Source organism: Anabas testudineus, chromosome 2 (assembly GCF_900324465.2).
Source record: "Anabas testudineus chromosome 2, fAnaTes1.2, whole genome shotgun sequence".
NCBI lineage: Eukaryota > Metazoa > Chordata > Actinopteri > Anabantiformes > Anabantidae > Anabas > Anabas testudineus.
In genome coordinates, this window is record NC_046611.1 from 18,944,018 (window position 1) to 18,964,515 (window position 20,498).

At 39.6% G+C, this 20,498-nt stretch overlaps 1 protein-coding gene across 2 annotated transcripts in view; it reads right to left on the reverse strand.

Moving 5' to 3' along the window:
* Window positions 1–20,498, reverse strand: part of LOC113164301 (dipeptidyl aminopeptidase-like protein 6) — a 163,892-nt gene that overhangs the window by 134,329 nt on the left and 9,065 nt on the right. The window contains exon 1 of one of the 2 annotated variants that reach the window (XM_026363542.1): window positions 13,377–13,490. The exons of the other annotated variant lie outside the window; for it this stretch is intronic. Within the exon in view, the coding sequence (XP_026219327.1) occupies window positions 13,377–13,427 (51 nt within the window). The 5' untranslated portion in view covers window positions 13,428–13,490. Of the gene's footprint in view, window positions 1–13,376; window positions 13,491–20,498 lie in introns of those variants that run through there. 2 annotated transcript variants of the gene reach the window in all.

Genomic DNA, 20,498 nt, shown 5'->3' on the forward strand with positions numbered 1-20,498 from the left:
ATCAATAGTTAATTGATTAAACATAAATAACTACTAGTTGTTCCTTTGGTGGCAACATCTCATTGTGAGTGGTTTACAGTAGAACTACCACTTACTGCCTCTTATTTGTTCGTTTCTTATTACCACTAATGAATACAGAGATTGGCTCCAGCAATAAAAGCCATTTTTTTCCCCTACAATACATTCGCTGTCATCATCGCAGCTAATATTCCACACATCTGTGCATTTTTAACTTTTCCTTCTAATCACTTTCCTGTAAACTTTTTGAGAGGCAATTATCTTCTACTTCTGTCCACCTCACACACACACACACTATTTAAATTCCAGAGGCAAGCTTTGATCACCAGTACATTAGCTTTACATTAGAAACAATCATTAGTGGGACATCATCCCCACGACCAATTTGCCTTCAGAAAATAGTAGTGCTTGAGTGTGCCGCAGCCCACAGAGGACCAATGAGCCACACCAAACTTGATTAGGCCTCATAGCAATGCATCATTCCTCATGGCCAAGGCTTGGGAGATGAACAACTTGTCTTCATATTAAATGCCCTATCAGGAAAGGCCTAGAAACTGAAGTGGACTCATTTTCAAAAATCTCTTTGAGGAGGCTCACTGTGGCAGAGAATGAGTAATGAGTTCCTCGTGCTCAGTTGAAGCTATTGAGATACTGCAGACGCAAACGTTCCACGTTTTACTTTTATGAAGGTACCTATGAGGATGCAGCCATTTGGTTTGAAATGTCACATCGTGCTATCAAAGTATAACTTTGAACATTTAAAACTCGGGCATACTGACAAAGCTAACACGTCTTTTATCAAACACGTTTCGATGCCAGGCTAAGAAAAAGAAAAACAACCAGATGCTTCTTAATCCTCAGAGAAACTACAGCCATCTTAGAAATTTCCTCTTGATGTTTCAAAATAGAGGGATGAGCTGCAAAAATCACGTCTCCATCCGCCTCTTTGGTGCTTTAGGACTGTGGTATTAAAATCATCTTTATTGTGTAGTGGCACCCTACATAGCAGGCACGCCTTTTAAAAGTGAATAAAAAGGAAACCTCTGTGAGCGTGAATACTTCAACAGGCACTATCCCATGTACAGTAGCTGAGATGGGCTCATTTTCAGAACATAATGCCTGTTCATCGCCAAGCCCCACCTTAAGCTGCCATCAAATCTGCCTCATGACAGCTTTATGAGAGCATAAAGGCCGCCATTTTGTGGCTCGGGGTAAGTTTCGCGGAGCAGATGGGATTGAACTTTAAACTCAGCAGGGAGTGAACAGCAACGTCCAGCTGACAGTAGGGCTGGCCTGCCTGATGTTTGATTAAGAGGCATGTTGACCTTTGGGGGGCTCCAGGGGGCGCTGAGATATGCTCTCACCTGACAGACTGCAAGTCACAGGCTTCTCATTATGGCCCAAATCTATCAATCTACTTGGGAGCTTTTTCCCTCTTCTGCTGTGGAAAGAATTACATCCCATGGGTTTTTGCTGAGGAGAAGCATCCACTGAGGACATTATCATTGAAAGTGTTGAAGGGTAAATGTAGAACAGCGGAAGGTGTCGTGTTGGGTTAACAGATAAAAAGAAAATGAACAAAAAATACACAAAGGCTGGTGCAGAGTGAGATTTCGCGTATGCCTGCAATACCCCCTGACCTCTTCATACTATTCATTGTATGTGAATTACTTCCTAAAGCTGAATGTCTAGTTTGTTATTACACCATTTCTGATTAACACAAGCAGAATCTTCTCAGCACAGTGAAACTAAAGGTTTACTAAGGTTTACAAGTAAAGGTTGTAATTGATGGCCAGGAAGAAGCTGAGAAGAGTCAATACTGTGTGATTAATTGGACCTATATAGTGACATTGGGTGTGTACCTCTCCTGTTTATGACAAATTGGCCAGGTCGTAGGAAGTAAGCGCTCCACTTACAGTCAATACTAACATGCTGACAAAAATGCTAATCATTGAAACAAGACGCGCAGTGACACAAACTGACTCTACTTTTTAAAGGAACAAGCAGACTAGACATGGACAGTTTGTTTTTTATTATTATATGATATTATTTTAAAAACTTACCTCTATGTATTATGCAGAAATGCAAAATAAATAAATTAAATTAAGATTTCTGCTGCTGCAGTCTCTGCTAAAAGTCTCAAATACAACTTTAAAGCTGATTTTTTTACCAACTGTACAAAGTAAAAAAAAAAAAAAAGGCAAGGTTACAGTGTGGTAAATATTGTAGTTTATTATTCAAATGGCAGTTTTACGGCTGTGTTCAGGTGGATAACAACATTAATGCACCTCGGAAAAATAGGATCAAGTGAATAACTGAGGAAAAAGCAAAAGCTTTTAGAAAACATACCGCCAATAGCAAAATTTGGTTCTTGAGATTGGAATATTGGTATCCCCTCCAAGCTCTCATGCAGCCACTGTAAATCTTTCATTTTGTCCTATAGGTATTATAGCGTTGTGTGTACATCAATGTGTGTAAAGCTGCATCAGTGAGCTAGTAAGCCCATACTGTACTGCTGGAGTAGATACCTGCCAGTGAGCATCTGCCCAATCAGTGGGGGCTGGCAAATGGGTCCAGGATGATACTGTAATCTATTTATTCAGCTTCACTGAGCTGCCTGTATGTGACAGCACAGCACACTGTGTATGGATGGGAGGGTCACTGAATCCATGTGTAATATACAGTATAAACAGTGGACTACTGGAGCTGTGTAGAAACAATATTTCAACTGTCGTGGGTGTGTGTGTGTGTGTGTGTGTGTGTGTGTGTGTGTTGGAGCTTGTTGGAGCACTCTGCAATAACTCCACCTATCTGCATCATGTACTGAGAATAATGCAGCTAAGAGGTAAAATATTATTGTACCTTATTATCAAAGTTTATCAGTTGTGTTAAATCAAACCCTTTTATTTTTATTTACCGTAGAACTTTTAGTAACACAAGACAACAGACAGGAAAACCAGACAGCTGCACTATATCTGCTTCATATGGCAGATCTTTTTTTAGAGATAGAGATAAACCTTTATTGTCATTGCAACATCATACAATGAGATTACGTTTTGCAGGTGTGAGTGACATCTGCCTATTGAAAGCAACATGTCGGTTTGCTTAGACCCATCAAACTTTACATATTGAGCCTGTTCTGTACTTGGATGGCAGCTGAATCTTTTCATGCATCTTTTTTTGTCTGAAGAAGCAAATACTCTCCAGAATATGAGAGGAAAAAAAAAGTCCTTCAAATATTCCTGCTACTAGTCTGCCCGTAAGGGTTCTGGTAATGTGCAAAAAGGTCCTCAGGAGATCTTCAATTAATTCAAAAGAATACCTAACATCCTTATCATAATTAATAATATATCAGCTACACAAGGTGTGGATGCACAAAAGTTTACTTAGCAGTGCAGAGCATTTCCCACTGCACCGTGAGGTAATATTCTTCTAACGTTTAGGGAATACACAACATTCCCTTCTACGACAGGTGCTTTTTCATTTTCTGTCTGGCTAGCTTTAATGATCTCATTAGACAGCCACTCTAACTGGGGAACTGCCTATGGCACCTCTGCCACACGTCGGGGAGTACAACAACAGTGCAGAACAGGAAGGCCGGGCATCTGTCTGATGTCGCGGTTGTAGCAGAAGCCGCTTACTTACAAGATGGACATGACTGTGAGAGAGTACTAGAAAAAAAAAAAAAAAAAAGACTAATTGAATTTGCTGTCCTCCCCACTTCATGGAGGCTGGAGGAAGCTAAGAATCCTGTTAGACTGAGTTGTACATCATTACCCAGAATTCTAGCCGGCAGTTTCCCCAGCTTCCTCTGCCAGGACTCAAATGGCACAGATTAATCATAGACTGCCTGATGGCAAAAAGCAGTGAGGAAAATGGTCCTATAGGCGGACCACAAACTCACACAACAGGCTCTCTTACAGCTGAAAAGTACCTAACAAAGCCTCCATTTCAGAACAAAGGAACATGTACAATTAGGAGGCAAATTTCTATTTTTGTTTTGCATTTAGTTTTGTTTGTTTTTATTGTGGTATTTTAATTTCTCGTATGCTTGTGGGTCAGAATAAGGGATATTTACCACTACCTGGAGTATGATTTGTCATATTATGATGTATATCATTATTGGAAACTTACTTATAATTATCATGATATTGTTTTTAAAATATGTCCAGTCTTGCAGCATTTTGCACTACATTACAGTGAGATGCAAATTAACATATCATAATTTAAAGAAGTACATAGGTTTTGCATGTAAAATCTTCAATAGTAATGTATATTCCATGCCATACATGGGTATTATAGTTGAGTAAATGTTCTTTGTTACTTTCCATTAGTGTACCCTGTTTTGTCTTTGCCTTGTAGACATAGTTGTACGCTTGTTGGTTCTGCTACCTTTTGATGGAGATTCTAGTCAGAGTCCGAGCCAGAAATATGTTTATTTGCCCAGTCTGACAGAATGCAGCTAATCTTGGCAGACTTTTGGACGAATTGTTTTCCTCAGCTTAGTTTTTAATAGGTTTCCAAACTCCCTCATCATGCGGGACTGTGTGGTCCAATTTGAAAGTAAAAAACTTGGCAATAAACCTTATTCTCCCCTCTCCACCTGCCCCCGTGCCTGTCAGCCTGTCTCACTAGATCTTTTTTCTTATTGCATTTACATTCTTCACACTAGGACTACTGCAGAATATATCTACATGTGTAACTATATGAAAAAAATCTTTCCGCCCACACACAGAATGGTAAACACTGTAGTGATGTAGTGATTTCAGACAAACTAAGTCGTCAAGTCGTCTTGCTTGCTCATTCTGTGCACACAGTCTGCCTGTGAAATGCAATTACACCCGATGCCACAAGTAGTGGAAACCTGCTTATCATGTCGGAGTCCTAATGAGTGTTACAGAGGGAAATCATCATTAATGTGGAGCACAAAGACAGAGTTCGTCTGCAAGAGAAGGAGACAAACTAAAAGACCTCCATCTGTTGTTTTCAGATTCTAGGAACACTCCTCGTGGCAGGTTCGAGAGAACCAGGTTTACGACGTGTAATGTAAACTCACACACACTGAACCCACAGATTGACAATTAACTTCTAATCAAATGCTGCCCATTCAATCAGATCCATATCGTTAAGTTTCCAGAGCCCAAACTTACTACACCAGCTGAAAGATCTAAATATTTGCTAAATCATCCTGATATTATGTTGCAGTGTCTTTTGAACAATCGATGTTCAACTTAAAAAAGGACCTCACTTGTGGTTTTGGATGTTTTACTCCATTAACTACAAATTGCATGTACAGTTATTGCTGTCCTCTTTCCAAAGTATACCATATGCTTTTAGATTAATTTTCTTCCTTGCAGGCAGTTTCCATTAATTTCAGTGCACTTTATGAAAATCAACTTGCAGAAACTTCCTCGAGATGGGTAATCCATCATGCTAAATGTTTTTTCACCTTTCATTTTTTGTCAAGGTTATATACTAAGAAGGCACAGTTTGAAAAAGCATTCAGCATTCTGGGACACACCAACAACACCAATGCTTTTTACGTGACAAACGATTTTTACAAATTTACATTTTGTTTTTCACCACATCGTTGTTTATTCCTAGTATTCTGGGGGTCTTTATCGGTACATATTTTTCAAAGTGATCCCTGCTTTTAAATTCAAACTGGGACCCTCCAGCGGTGTCTTGACAACTTGTCTTCCTTCCTTTCCGCTATAGCTAAACTTATCTTATTGTGTTCATGAAACATGCCCTTGGTGGTGCATTTAAGAACACGCAGACATTTAAAATCTGCCAGATTACTGAAAAGGTAGGCTATAAAACCAGGCCATCACTTTGGTGCAGGCTGACATCGCTCAACATTTATTTCTTGTAACAATGATTTCACGTGTGTGGTACAGAGTCAAATTTTTTGGCAACTACTGAAAGAACTGCCATCACATTTGATATGCAAATTATTATCCTTTCAAACTGCAGTAACTCTGATGAGCCATCAACTTCACCAATACCATGGTCAAAATTTCAGTTTGTTAAAAATAAAAAATAAAAAGAGCTCACATTCGCCACTAAGTGCAGCCTATCACCTTTATCCCTAGATCAAAATAGCTCATCACTGCACTACCAAACGAGGTAGGCCCTATTACAATTCAAATTTGTATTTTTAGTCTGTTTGATGTCTGTAAGAGTGCATTTTACAGCAGATTTTAATTATATTGCTACTTGAAATTCAATTGTTTTAAGTAGATGCATCCATCATTAGCGAGTACAAGAAGCAGAAATGTGGACTAACAATGTCATTAAAATGCAAAAGATTTGAAGGGAGGGAATGTCACTAAAATCCAAAAGTGATTCTTGGAAAATGATGTGTACACTGTGCCATGCAAACGACTTTTTTATAGCCATCTACTCAAAGATGATTATTTATTATAGTAATCAGCAAGATTTAAGGCTTTTTACCTAATTACATACTTTATGAAAAAAGTACAGTACGTGTCACTCATTGAGTGTTCATTGAGTTTATTGGGACTATCTCAATTTTCACTACGATGAATAACTGAATATAAAAAGATAAGAAACAAATAGCATGGCTACTTGAACAAGCCCAATTACTGCATCTTCTCATAAAAGACGAACATCACCGCAATCAGACTTTAACTAGCATGGGTCCTCAATCTCAGTGCTAACAATGTAGGGATGGATAGGGCTGGCTGCATGAAATATTCAGCTACTGTATACACATTTTTTTTTTTTTTTTTGCTGGAGCACTCAGCATAATGTAGCCTGCATAAGTAGTGATTGATTGCTCAATGCCGGGGAGAGGGTGCAACAGACAGAGACAGCAGATACCGTATGCACAAAGAGGGAAATAGGCTTCTGAATATCTCAAGGATTTTATGTGGGACATTTCCATGCATGAGGCAGTAAAAACAAAACACAGCACTGGGTGTGATGCCACAGTAGCAGGTTTCATAAATTCAATTATCTCTGCAGTGGAAATAAAATAAATGGAGTAAAAGTAGGAAAACACCATATACCACGCTTTTACCAATATATATTTCATTGTCAGTACAAGTTATCTTGAAAAGATGTACAGTGTCTTTGAATGGCCGCATTTTGCAGCCGTATATAACTATGTATTATCACTTGTATCACAGTTAACAAAGGAACCGAAGAAACAAGAAACAATATGATTTATTGCTACAAATTGGTTTATTGTATTTAAAGTCAAAATGAAACACTGCCTACAGCTTAAAAATCGCTGCTTGCAAATAACGTAAGTAAATGTGGAAATGAATAATAAAATATTAACATTTCACTGTAGGTGTTTTCTGTAGCTGTACAGTAACAGCTGTGAAAAGTTATCTTGCTCTGATATCCAGTTTGAAACACGTGCAACGTGCTCAACAAAATGCATCATGAAACACTAATAACTTGCATAAATGGCACAAAAAAAGAAAAAAAGAAAACTGAAAACCACTTGCCAGTACTATATTAACTAGTGGTTGAACTATTTTGATAATCAATTATTCCTGGGTTCAATTTTTACTTGTGAATATCTTTGGATTTTGGAGTGTTGGAAGGACAAAGCAACATCTGAGACATCAGTAATAGTAAGAACTCTTGACAAATTAATAGGATTTTAAAGGCCAAAAGCTCAAGAGAGCTGCAACACTCTGAGATGTATTAGGAAACTGATTAGCTTAGAAAATGTACAAATCACTGGGAGATAGCGGTAAACTTTTGTGAATTTCTCACTAACCATTTCAATAATGCAAACAACCTAGGATGCAATAAAAGTGGCATTAAGTTTACATTCATTAGCCTGTATTGGCAATCGAGGATTTGAAGTCTTTACAATTACTAAAGGGACACTTCGACTTTCTGGAAAATGTTGCTTTGTTGTGAAAGGTGTAAATATAAACCTACGGACAATTGCTGGTTTGTTTAGCTTCGCTTAGCATACAAACTGAAAACTGGTGGACAGCTACCCTGGCTTTGTCCAAACATAAATCAGCTGCTCTAACATTTCTGTATGAGATAGTGTCAGGGGTGATGGCAGGCAGAGCCCTTTACTTTAATCAGCCAAGCTGTTTCCCCATGTTTACGGTCTTTGTGCTAAACGATGCTAACCAGCTGCTGGCTGCAGCTTTAGTTCTACCTGTCGGTGTGGTATCAATCATCTCAACCATCCTGAGAATGGGCTGAAATTTTGGTTTTAACAGATCCCTCAACTGCTTTTCGGGTCACCATGAAACCAGCAGGGAGCATTTATTGTTCTGTAATACTCTGGGCTCTGAACTGGGTTTGTTTTGTAAGTTTCAAGTGATCCTTAAATCACAGGTATTGATCAGCTGCTCCATTAATGTCCAATTACTGTCATTTTGTGTGGGCAAATATTTGAAAACAAAAGGTGTTTGTTTTTTTTACGAGACAAGATGACTTCACACAAGAGAAATAAATCCAACTAACTACGCTTGTCATAAGTTTTCAGAACCTATGCTGCAAAAGCTGATAACTCTAGCCATCTGCCAGCCTCGCTTGATTGCTCAACAAACAAATGCAGCCAAAGGGGAAACACTCAGTATGATGGATTCTAGTGTGCCTAATGAAATGCATCTATTGCACGATGAAAAACTGTGGCTCTGTATAAAGGTCACTATAAATCAAGTTCCTCAGTGCCGAGACACACACATTTCTGATTTAGCAAAAAAAAAAAATAAATAAATAAAAAGCTAACCCCAATCAAGTACATAAATGATGCTTAAGTATGCACAGACAGTAGGAAGCATCAGCTCACAGAGGCACAGACAGACAGTTTTAAAATAACAATACTCAGGACAGATACAGCACACATTTTCATATTATTATTATCACTTACAGGAAGTGCTTTATCAAATAAAAACAGCAAACATTTGCAGGGTTTGACTTTTTACATTTTTTATGGTGCTTTATTTAATTATAAATTGAATATTTTTTTGTGTTATCCTGTTTTTGTCCAGATATAACATGCAATTTCACGATACCATCTTTTGAGTCTGAATACTGGTGAGGAATATTATACACAATTTTTTGCCAATTATGAGTCAATATCAGAATATTAGTCAGTAAATTATTGAAATTGATATAATGAATTAATAACTTATATGAAAGCAATCCATAGTTGCAGCTGTACAGCTCTTCCCCCATCACAGTGCTGTTCAGAATATCTTTACTATCATGTCTAACCCCTTATTTCAGATCCCGTTTGATATTTCTGAAGCCTCAAAAGGCAGCAACAAGAACGTAAAACGAGCTACGATAGCAATGCTGACTCACACACTACAAGACAGTGGGTAACAGGTGCACAGATACCAGATGTCTGGAAAATCACGGTGCAGGGTGCAGCAGGCATTGCACGGCAATCAATAAAGCAGCATGCATGCGGAGGTGGACAAACAGCGCTGTGATTTCACTTCTTCTTCACGTGGTCTGAAATGGCCAGGCATGAAAACAAGTGAAGTGAGCTATTGACATAACACCTACAAGTTGGCCCAAAGCCATGGAGTTTGTATTGAAAAGGCATTAACTGTGTAGTGGAGCACCAAATCATGCAGGGTAGTCCTCCATCAAAGCACTCTCATCAGCCTGAAGGCGCACACGCAGTTGTAAGACAGCTGTTTGACGCAGGAAACAGAAGCATTCTTCAGTATGTAAACAAGATCACATCTGTTTCCAGTCTGCGCACTGGGGAAACTTGACAGGCAGCAAATTAGTCAGATTTCCGAAAAAGGTGACAGTTGGTGCACGGAGCTTATCGCGATTGTTTGGTGGAGACGTCTTTAAAATGTCAACCAAGAAAGACAGCACTGGCTTTTACCATTTTGACCACAGCTTTTATCGGTTTATGGAGGTTTTCCCTATTGGGCTGTGCGGCAAATCAATACTGCGAATATCAAATAATCCTATTCTGGGTGGAATTCTACTGTGAAGTGTAATCAGACGCATGTTTTACATGTCGGACCAGTTTGGCCAGAATTCATGATTCATGAATGAATCATATTAAACATAAACAAAATTTTGAGTGTAATTTTGTAGCTAATAGCACTGTACCCGGGCGTAATCAGTAGCTTGTTTTACTAGATATTTGTGAAAAATAAAGTTATTGTTGTAAGAATGATGCCTTTTAAAGGTTTACCATATATTGTTACTGCTGCGTATGTCCACTGGATGTGACCCGTTCAGCCATAATGTGATTAATACAATAAGTGTTAAATCAGTGCTCAACAACAAAACTACTGCGTCATGTTGGTGTGAACACAACAACAGCTGTGCACGCAGCAACAAGCATGTGCCTGTGTTTATGGTCGTTCTGTATCCTCCATCCAACACTCACAGCTGATCACTGACAGGCCTACGACAAGTAACACAGTGTTTTGAAATCGCACCATCACACATGCACATGTTCACTGTACTGGAAGAAAAGCCATATAGTTGATTAACATTTGAACTACTGTTTATTGCTATAAACTGTTTATTATTGTGTTGCTGGTCAAACAGTCACTTCTGTGCACAGCAGTGTCTCTGGTGCACAGTCCTCGTCACTCTGACCCTCGTGTGTCCGTTCTGTGTTTTACAGAACATCCAACATGCAGCAGTTAGAATTAACACAGATAATACGGAGAAATACTTTTGTTGCTGCACACCTTGGGGTGTTGTTACTTTGAAGTTAACAAGAACATGTGTTTACACAAACTGAGAACAAAAAAATATAATAACCATGACAACCGGGCCCTTCCTGGTTAGTCTTTTGTGTCTTCCCTTTTACAGAGATAAATCTCTCATTCTAACGTTTCAATTTTTTTTTTTTTCCCCATTTCAGCCCAGAGAAACAAATTATAAGTTGTTCTGCAACACCACTGTGTGTGCCCTTGAAGGAAGGTGTCTGCCATGTCTTGAGAACAATTAGACAAAAACCGAAAGAGCTGGAAGAAAAGCACCCGAGTCCTTTCAGGATGGTCTCACTCCTGTGCCAGAAGCTCGTCCATCTGCAGACATCAAGCACACAGACCTCCCCACTGTACTGCAACAGAACTGATGAGATAATAGCCCATGTATCCCATGGTAACATATTTGCTGTCATTACCCCTTCGGCATCTGAATGCAAGCTTGATTACCTGCCATTTCCTTTGCAAGCGCGACGCCTTGGGGATGTTTTGGCTCCCATTTTCAAGTACTACCTGTTTCACATGCAGGCTGAATCCCCAGCAGGCAACAACAATGTCCAACTGTCATGTCTGGTGGTCAGAAATCACGCTGTGCAGATTTCTCCCCGTTACTGTGAGGACGTCCTGCTGAGGCACAACAGTTAATCTGTATCCCATGAGTATGGGCTTATTGTGCAGGAAGCAATCACTTGGTGTAATAAACCTGTCATGCTGACGCCAAAAGCCCGTTGTCAGTTTTACCGTCATGTACTTTCCATGTTGCCACCTGCTAAATGGCACCCTAGAGGATGAAGAAATTTACAGCAACGAGAGTCAATAAATTAAACAGTGAATTTAGGGAAACGCGTGAAAAAAAGAAATCAATAAAGTAATGAAAACGATAAATCGATATCTAACTACACAATAATGAAAGCTGAGAATGTGTTTTGGTCTATGCAGGAACAACAGTAGAGCTTAGAGCTACAACAAGGCCTAGTTGGGTTCTGGACCAAACAAACAGAACGTACACCATCCAGAATTTAGTCAGTAAACTGAACTGACATGTTGTAGGTCTCACTGGAGAAGCCAAAATAGGCCAACACACGTCAAGAGTCAGGCAGCGGACTCCGCTCCGAGATGAAGCCATTACAGGCGTCTTTTTTTTTTTTTTTTGCCAGGTGCATTTTCTCTTGATGCTCACAGCATTCCTGCAAAATTGTAGTTTCAACTCTGGTTGGAAAATCCATTTTCAGGAGAGCAAATTGTTAAGATTTGAAAGAACTGGAGGTTTGAAGCGATATTTTGACGTTCCTGTAAACACTTTTATGCACTTCCTGGCAAATGAGCTGTATGTCAGGCTACACATTTACACAAAAAGTGTAAAAACGAAAGGTTTAATTGAGACTGTAAAGCACATAACTCACTTAAAACCCCGACTTTGCATTCTTACACTCGATTCATTATGAGCTTCCATCGTGCTGCTAAGGTGATTTTGTGACCTCTGACAGAGCCAGGCTCACTTTTTCCACTTATGTTGTCATTATGCTATATGTTAAGCTAATTCCCTTCCTTTCTGTTAGTAGCACACTGTAGCTTCATTGTTGTTTCACTGACTACTTCAGGAACCAGGTATCTTAAATTCAAATCTTGGTAAAACATAAATAGGACTGAAGAGAAAAAAATAAGAATATTTCTTTAAATTCTATGGACGTATATGAAAAATGACCAAAATCCTCATAATAAACACCCATGTTTACGTTTGCATCATGTAGGGATAAAAGAGATAAACAAACTCCGCACATCTATGTTGAAAACAGAGCCAGAGGAGGGAACCGTTTAGAAAATCCTAGACTTCACACAGCTGTGTCCCACATCTTTTAAAATGGCCTTGAGGCTTTGCAGAGCGGGGCTTATTCAGCTAGAAATAAAGCAATCATTGGGCAATGAAAGAAAAAATTACATCAAACTATACTTGTTCAGGAACAAAGTTAAATACGTGATTTAAATATGTTAAGGAAACATCAGCGGATGATCTCAGGGCCATGAAATAATGTGTTAATGCAGAATGAGGCGCAATATCCTCCGAACCAATCTAACTCCAAGAGTCCCGACAGTGGTCCTTAATATCTGAAAGAGTCCCACAAGGCATTTATTATTCACCTGCCTCATATATATATACACACATCCAGATAGCTGCTGCAGCTCTCAGCCAAAGCAGAGCCAGGGTAATATATCCTGCACCTCACAGCTTTAGATGTAGTAAAATATTAATGGGATCTTCCCAGAGCAAAAGGTTAGCTCTGCCCTCAGATGCTTCAATGAGGCAAAAGAAGACAAAGCCAAAAAAAAAAAAAACTCAGCTGGACTCAACTCATCACGATCGGGCCCATAAAAACATGACCAAACTTTTTTTTTTTTTTATAACTCCAGTAACTGTAAGAGGATTCATATCACTGCTGACTGGGGAGGGACACGTGAAATCAAACAGGGCGTCAACTGTCACCTCGCTGCGTTTATAACAGATGCAAACAGCAAAGAAAACCCCTGAATAACGCGCATTACCGAAGCTGCGGCCGTGCGTCAAAGCGCGTATGGGAAAACGGAAACGGCATTTTAATAAGGAATGCATTAGTTAATCGGCGTCATTAAATATGTACGAATCCAAAGCCGCCTTACCAGTACGTTGCCCTGCATCTTCGCAGTCTCAATCAGAGTATTTTCCTTCATTGTTTCCCCCCTCTTTTGTGGCTCTGATCTGCTTCCGTAACGTTGAATTTGTAGACTTTTGGACAGCTTCTGTCAGCTCTCCGTCCCCCGCTGGTTGCCAGCCAGACCCCTTAAGGCAGCGAGCCAGTTCAGAAGTGGGTGGGCTTCCAACCTAACAGATTGATTAAAAAAAAAAAAAAAGAAAAAAGAAAAAGCCAAGGCAACGTGGGCTCTCCCTCGGTGTACTGTAAATGTGTATCGACACAGCTCTCCTCCGAGCTGCGTGCACACAGAGCAGTAAATCTTACAGAGGGAATCAAATCACACACGCAGGAGGGAGGTAAGTTTGAGGGGTGTATGAACCACTGTGGATCATCGCTTGTGCCTGGTTGGGAGATGCGCAGAGGAGGTTCCTTCTGTTCATTTCGGTGAAACATCAAATCCACCTTTTTTTTTTTTTTTTTTTTTTAAAGCTGCTACAGGAAACTACATCAAAAGTGATGGACAGCGCATAAATCGATGATGGATACAGGCGGCGGAAATAAAAAAAATACAACTGACAGTTCTTCATCACGTCCTAGTTTCCTTTTGAATGATGGGCTGTTATGTAGTAATTATAAAACCTTCAAAAAGGTCATGACTGGAGGAGAACTTCCCATCAGGAGTCTGTGAGGATGTACGGAGAGATACCTCACAGCATCCGAACCTTCAGAAACACTGTGTCCTTCATGGGAATCCAGCTCAGTCAAGTTTTTCAGCTGTTCAGCAGCTCATGACCAAATACCTGCACCACGCTGTTTGATGGCACCAAATCTACTTTAACAACAAATACTGTTAAAACTTTTCCCACTTGCTACGTCTGTGTTTAACCGACATGGATGAAAAGTGATCTGTCATCTGATGGGCCACCAGATAATCAGCATGTCATGAAAGAAGAAAAAGAAACAACACTAAAAAAGGATTTTTAAATATTTTTCTTTTATCTTTATGATAATTTTTTACGTATTAAACACTGTATCCCTTTTCTTTTTGGAACTCTTTACTCACAGAGCTAAAGTATGTAAATGACAAGTCACAAGATTGATTTGGTAAAAGGTAAAAGTCACTGTACTATATAAAGCCACAATAGATTTTCATTATCAGTATCAAATTGAAGTGTGTGTCACAAGATGAATATTAACAGGGATATTGCATTTTACAGTATGAATGTATTTCTAGCTAAAATACAACCATTTAGAGAACCACGCTGCTTTGCCAGCATTTAAGATGAAGGCTGTCTTAGTTCTTACTCCTAAGCTTTGTAAATCAATATCTCCCCCTCAAAGTGTATCTCCTTGTAGGGGAAAATGTTATACTTGTGTAAGTTTAGTGCTAAGTACCTTGTTTTGTTTTTTTTTGTTGTCGTTCCCCCAGGCAGGGATAGGAGCTGTCAGAAGTGACAGAACCCAGGCGCATCCAGTTCCCACCAGGCTTTGTTATGGTGTGATCTGTGCTATATGTCCTACCCCGTAAAAGGAAACGTAAGCCAATGAGGAAGAGTTGTAGGCTGGGATGTTGTTAACCTATATGTTAGGAATGTATGTATCCATTAACCTCAGAACTCCACTGACAGTACTTTGTGTACTTCTCTCTTGGCCAGGATTAAAACCTCTGCAGAATTGGCCATAACACTCCTGGATTCACACTGTCAGTGTTTACTGTACTCTAGAATAAGAGTGTACACTGATGATGCAGCCAGATAGCTGAGTGTCCTTTACTCACAGCAGCAGTTCTCTGTGAGCAGGTTCCCCCGACTGGGAAGTGCAAACAGCATGTCTCACATAAATCTCATTTAAAAGTGCCTGGTATTAATTACTTTGGATAAGGCTGTCAAAACAACCTAATGGGGCCATGGGGCTCTCTCGAACTACAGCTGGACTGCTGACAGAGGGAGAACGCAGCAGTTTCAAAGATAGGTAACTGGCTGCGGTGCTTCGTTACGGCTTTACATTTCTTACTTATTTCATTCCTAACTATTCGATGGTCAAAGGCAAGCTTAAAGTATAACCAGCCTTATTTTCGACTTTTGGAATACAACTCCTGTGAATAACACCTTTCTGCTTCTGCAGTTAATCAGGGTTTACATATCAGAAATGACACATAAACTCCCCTCGACCCCAGAAGCTGGCTACACAGATTTCAATCATGTTGTTTGTTTCCGAACGACGCACACTGGGCCCAGTTAGAATTCATCATGTACAGGTGTTGCAGCCAAGGACATACAGTATGTAGCAACAATTTTGGCTATGCAGAAACAGACAGCAGCTGTGTGATGTTTAGACTCTCAGAGAAAATGACTGGCTAGGGATGGATAAGTGCTACTATGCAGTAAAACGCCACAAAAAAAAAAAAAAAGGCAGTTGAGTGAGCAGCCAGAAGCCGAGCTGCATGGGAGCTCTGCTGGGGAGAGAAAATCTGCTGCAGTGTGGACGGATGTTCCAGGAGAGCCACAATAAAGGGCTGGCACACCGAACACACTGTGCAACATGCACATGAAATAAAAAATCCTTGTCATTTCTATCATTAGTTTACATTTTCCACTGTAATAATGCAAACATGCAGACTAAAGTGCTCTGTATGTGTGTCTAAATCCAGTTGTCTCACCAGATGAGAATGTGAATGTTGATGGTAATGTTAATGCTAATTCTGCACAACCCGATTCTTTTTTTTAAATGCTCGCATTTTATCCGTGCATTGCAAATACAGTATGGACAGTAGAAAAGCTACTGAGTTAAAGGTGCAGTGTGTATGATTTAGTAAGACCTATAGGCTGCAAGCATTTGTCACTTACTGTATTACTTATTTACAGTACAGGTCACTATATGAGTAGTAATGCTAGGAGAAACAGCTCATTTAACCTTCCTGGTGGCTGCATTCTGCAGCCGCACCGCAAGATGCCACTCAATATTACACACTGCACCTTTAAGACTGAGGCTAATGGACATGTAGACTTATGAAAACATTAAGTGTGTGGAAAAATTATGGGTAGACACACAATCCCCGCTCTCTTGTGTCACATATTCTCCATGCACCACTTTAAAATCTCACTTTCTATGTTATGTATGTAAATTTAATATATTGATATAAAGTCAACACAACACATTTACAACAGCAGCAAACATTAACATCACCTACAGAACACAGAAAAGACCTACCTACCTTTACACATCATGTATCCATTTAATTCCCCTATGTGCTTGGTAGTGGTGGTTAAGAGGGACGGTGGTTCCTCTGCATGTATCTGGCAAGAAGCACCTACATTCTCCTGGACAGATAAACAATTCACAAATTGACTATGCTGTTTTGGGGACTGGGTGCCAAACTCTTACTACTATTTCACGATCTGAGAAGCCTTTTTAAACAAAAGTGATTAAAGCGTTCCCAAATCTCGGATTGATTGGCCTGGATCCCCAGTGGAGTGAGTCCAGAGAACAAGCTTCATTCTGGTGATGGCCGTCATCCAGCACAATAAACCCAGCTGAGGCAGGCGAAATCGATGGTTTCATTATCAACGTAATTACTTGATACGGTGATATCCTGTATGCTGCTGTCACTGTTGTCTGTTTCTGTTTTAATGACACCAACAAGAGAGAGATCCTGGACGTGTTTCAAAAGAGATAAAAGTACTGTTAACAGAATCACTGAACTAAATTGAATCTGGTAAACTTATAAAACACAAAATCCTTTCCCTTGTACGACAGCAGCAGGCAGGTTCTACAATGTGTTAACATGTAGAGTTCAAGCATGTACCAAGGTTCCAGGTACAGGTTAGGACTGATAATGTTAAGAAACCAGATATGGGTGTATTTGAAAACCATTACTGAGCAGCAACTATTACAGTATGTGCACTATTACCTTGTTTGCATCTCACACACCTTTCTGTTGATTTCTGGCTGCAGATCTCTGTAGGTGGTGGAGCTCCATAATCTAGATAAGAGGTGTGTGCTGACCTTCCCCGACCCGGACTTGTCACGGCGTCAGATCGTTACTATCTCCAATGAATTCAGAAGCAGAAATAAATAGCGCACAGGCATGGGAAGCACACATTAATCTTGCAGCATCGATGCAGGAGGTCTATTAGCGGTATCAGCACTGATAGAAAGATAATCAAGAAATGTGGTGTTTAGTCTAAATAGGGTCACCATGCTTGCCTGTACCAAACTTTGAAAGTGCTGCAGGTGATGTTTGAAATTCCCAAGTCCTGCAAATGCACTCGGACTTTATCACGCCCTCCAACATGTCACAAAGTAAGCTGTAAATGGCGACACCACCGCCTCACAGACAGGCAGCGCCTTCTCATTAGCAGTTGGCAACACAAAGCAGAAAAGTTCCTGTAATTATTTCCCAACTTAAGGGGACTTTCGCTTCCCTCCACCCTATCACAGAGCCGGTAAGCACATCTGAATATTAATGGTAACAGTTGCCTTGAACAGCAGGCGTTTGTCAGGAACTTGGATCAGATTCATCACTTTAACCTGCTCTGCACCGCTCAGGGACGGATGATAAGTTCCTCGCACACAGCTGCCGGCTTCTGCTTCACAACTCGCGCTCGAGCGGCTCCAAAAAGATGTGAACACAAGTGTGAAGTGAAAGTGCTGGGAAAGGAAAATCAATCCCAGCATGCAAGTTATTACAAACAACTTTTTTATGTTGACTTTTAATTGATGTTCCATTTTTAAAAAGTAATAACACACGCTTTTATCATATTTCTCTGTTTTATGACTTACTGATATAACACAGCAGTGACTCATTCGGGATAATTAAGAATATTTATGCGCTGTCTTAAAGAGGTCTGGAAGACATTTTCTTCTAAGATTCCTGTAGAGTCATTTTACATTTCAGCAGAAGCAGTAGTAGCTTATTATGACACATGGACAAACCAAAGTCCAATGGAAGTTTTAGAGGCTTACTTATTACCAGAAACATGTCTTCTATCAACTAGAAATATAGTGCACGGAAAATTGCTCACGTCTGCAGTCAATAGATGTCTTCTTAATGAATACAATATGACTGTTTGATAAGGTTTCCATTGCAGGAGTTTACCTAGCTAACAGTGGCAGACCATTCAAAACTCACTGCAAACATTTACAGTTTTTGAATGTCTGACACTGGTGCAGCATGTAGAGAAAAGCTCGCTTGTCACTTTGCAGACAAAATAAACACCTTCTCTGTTGGCTTGATAGAAGATCAGCTTCATTGTCAACATATATATATATATATATATATATATATATATATATATATATATATATATATATATATATATATATATATATATATATATATATATATATATATATATATATATATATACATATATATATATGGCTTGTGTTTATCCATCAATCAGATACAGCTTACAGAGCTTCTCTGTGTTTTTCTTTCTGATTAATATCATGCAATAGCCCTTTACCTTCAGGTAGGATGTGTGTTTTTCAAATTTCAGTCTTGTGGAGATTTTCAACATGGTTGCAGGGATTTGCTCCCGTTATGATGTGAGAGGTAAGGTTGGTCAGCAAGGCCTTACTTTTAATTGGGGTTGAAGGTGTTGCTACGTTTCATCCACAACAAAAAAGTGATGACTTACCAGTAAAACGTATTCTGTTAAAACACATCTCCTTTTATATACGTATCTAGCATCAAGGTTCCTACAGTAAATCAGTGAATAATGAAACACGCCAACATAAGCTTCCTTCCTGTCCTCCTCTTTGTGCTTTTTGCTGCTTGGAAATGGGCTCCATTCATACCTTGGAAAAGGCTTGTCGTTCATTACCAGTCAAGGCCCGTGGCTGCTGGATATCTTCTGTGAACGCCCATTTGAGAAGATTAACTACAGGAATATGCTTTAGTGTCTGATAACGGTAGAGTCATATCACATCGCCCAAGGTGGTTTCTGGGGCAACAGTGTCGCCATCAATCAGCTGGGTGTAATCTCTCTGGAAATCGTCAGCATGCAAATTAGTGTCACATTTCACACACTGCTTGTGTGTATACACCAGAAAAAATTGGAAAATGTCTGTACGACTGGATCTACAGTCTGCTTTCTGCAGAGATATTACAAACTGGAACTTGATAAAGTGGAAAAAGTGAATGCACATCATATAGAAACTATATGGAAAACTATAGAAAGTTCTCCCCACACGGGCATATCGACAGTCATCATGCAAAACAACTCTGACAACTCTGCACTGCACTCAGAAACCCATACGTTTTTCATTTGGGGTAGTTTTTTTTTTCTGCTTGTCAATAGCATTGTGTTGTTTTTTCACCTGAGTTGCATTACAGCTATTGAAGAAGCCACTGTTGTAGAATTCAGGTAAAAGTCTGTGAGGGCTCGCTTTGACTTGCGGGTTGCAGTGGATTTTCTTTGAGTGAAGGGTCAATATCAAAGTAATGGATGAGAGGAACAGCCAATACCGTTCATTTTTTCAAACTTGTAAAATGCACCCAGTCTACACACTCAGGAAATTACTGTGCCTCGCAAAATAAATAAATAAACAACCTTGTCTAAAATGAACCCTTATTTCTGTATGTAGTGGACAAAACAGGCAGAGAGGTATCACTGTCTCAAAAAGAAAATTCTACATTTCAGATTCTCTGATGGATGGTTGTTGGGTAGTTCGTTGGTTAATAAAAAAACAAAAGGAAAAAAAAGTTCACCATGACTGATTTTACTTTGTCGTTACGTTAACTTGGCCAACCTTCTTAAAGGTTAGATTAGCCTCAGTGGGGAACATTGATGGACATGTTAGCCTGGGGCCTCCCACAGTTTAGGATCAGCACTTCTGCATACACTTGCTTTTGTAATCTCCATAGAGTATCTGCATGTATTTCAGACTCCACCACCAGCAAATAAAACCAATATATAACGAAGCAATTACAGACCACCAATACACATAATGACTAATACTGAAAAAAGCCAGCCATTCATAGCAACAGAGATGAGGTTCATTAAATGAAAAAGTTTCGAAGTAGCCTATAACTTCCAGAGTCTCCAGAGTTCTGGTGACACACTCATTAAAACATATATTAACTTTATCATTAAGAGACGAG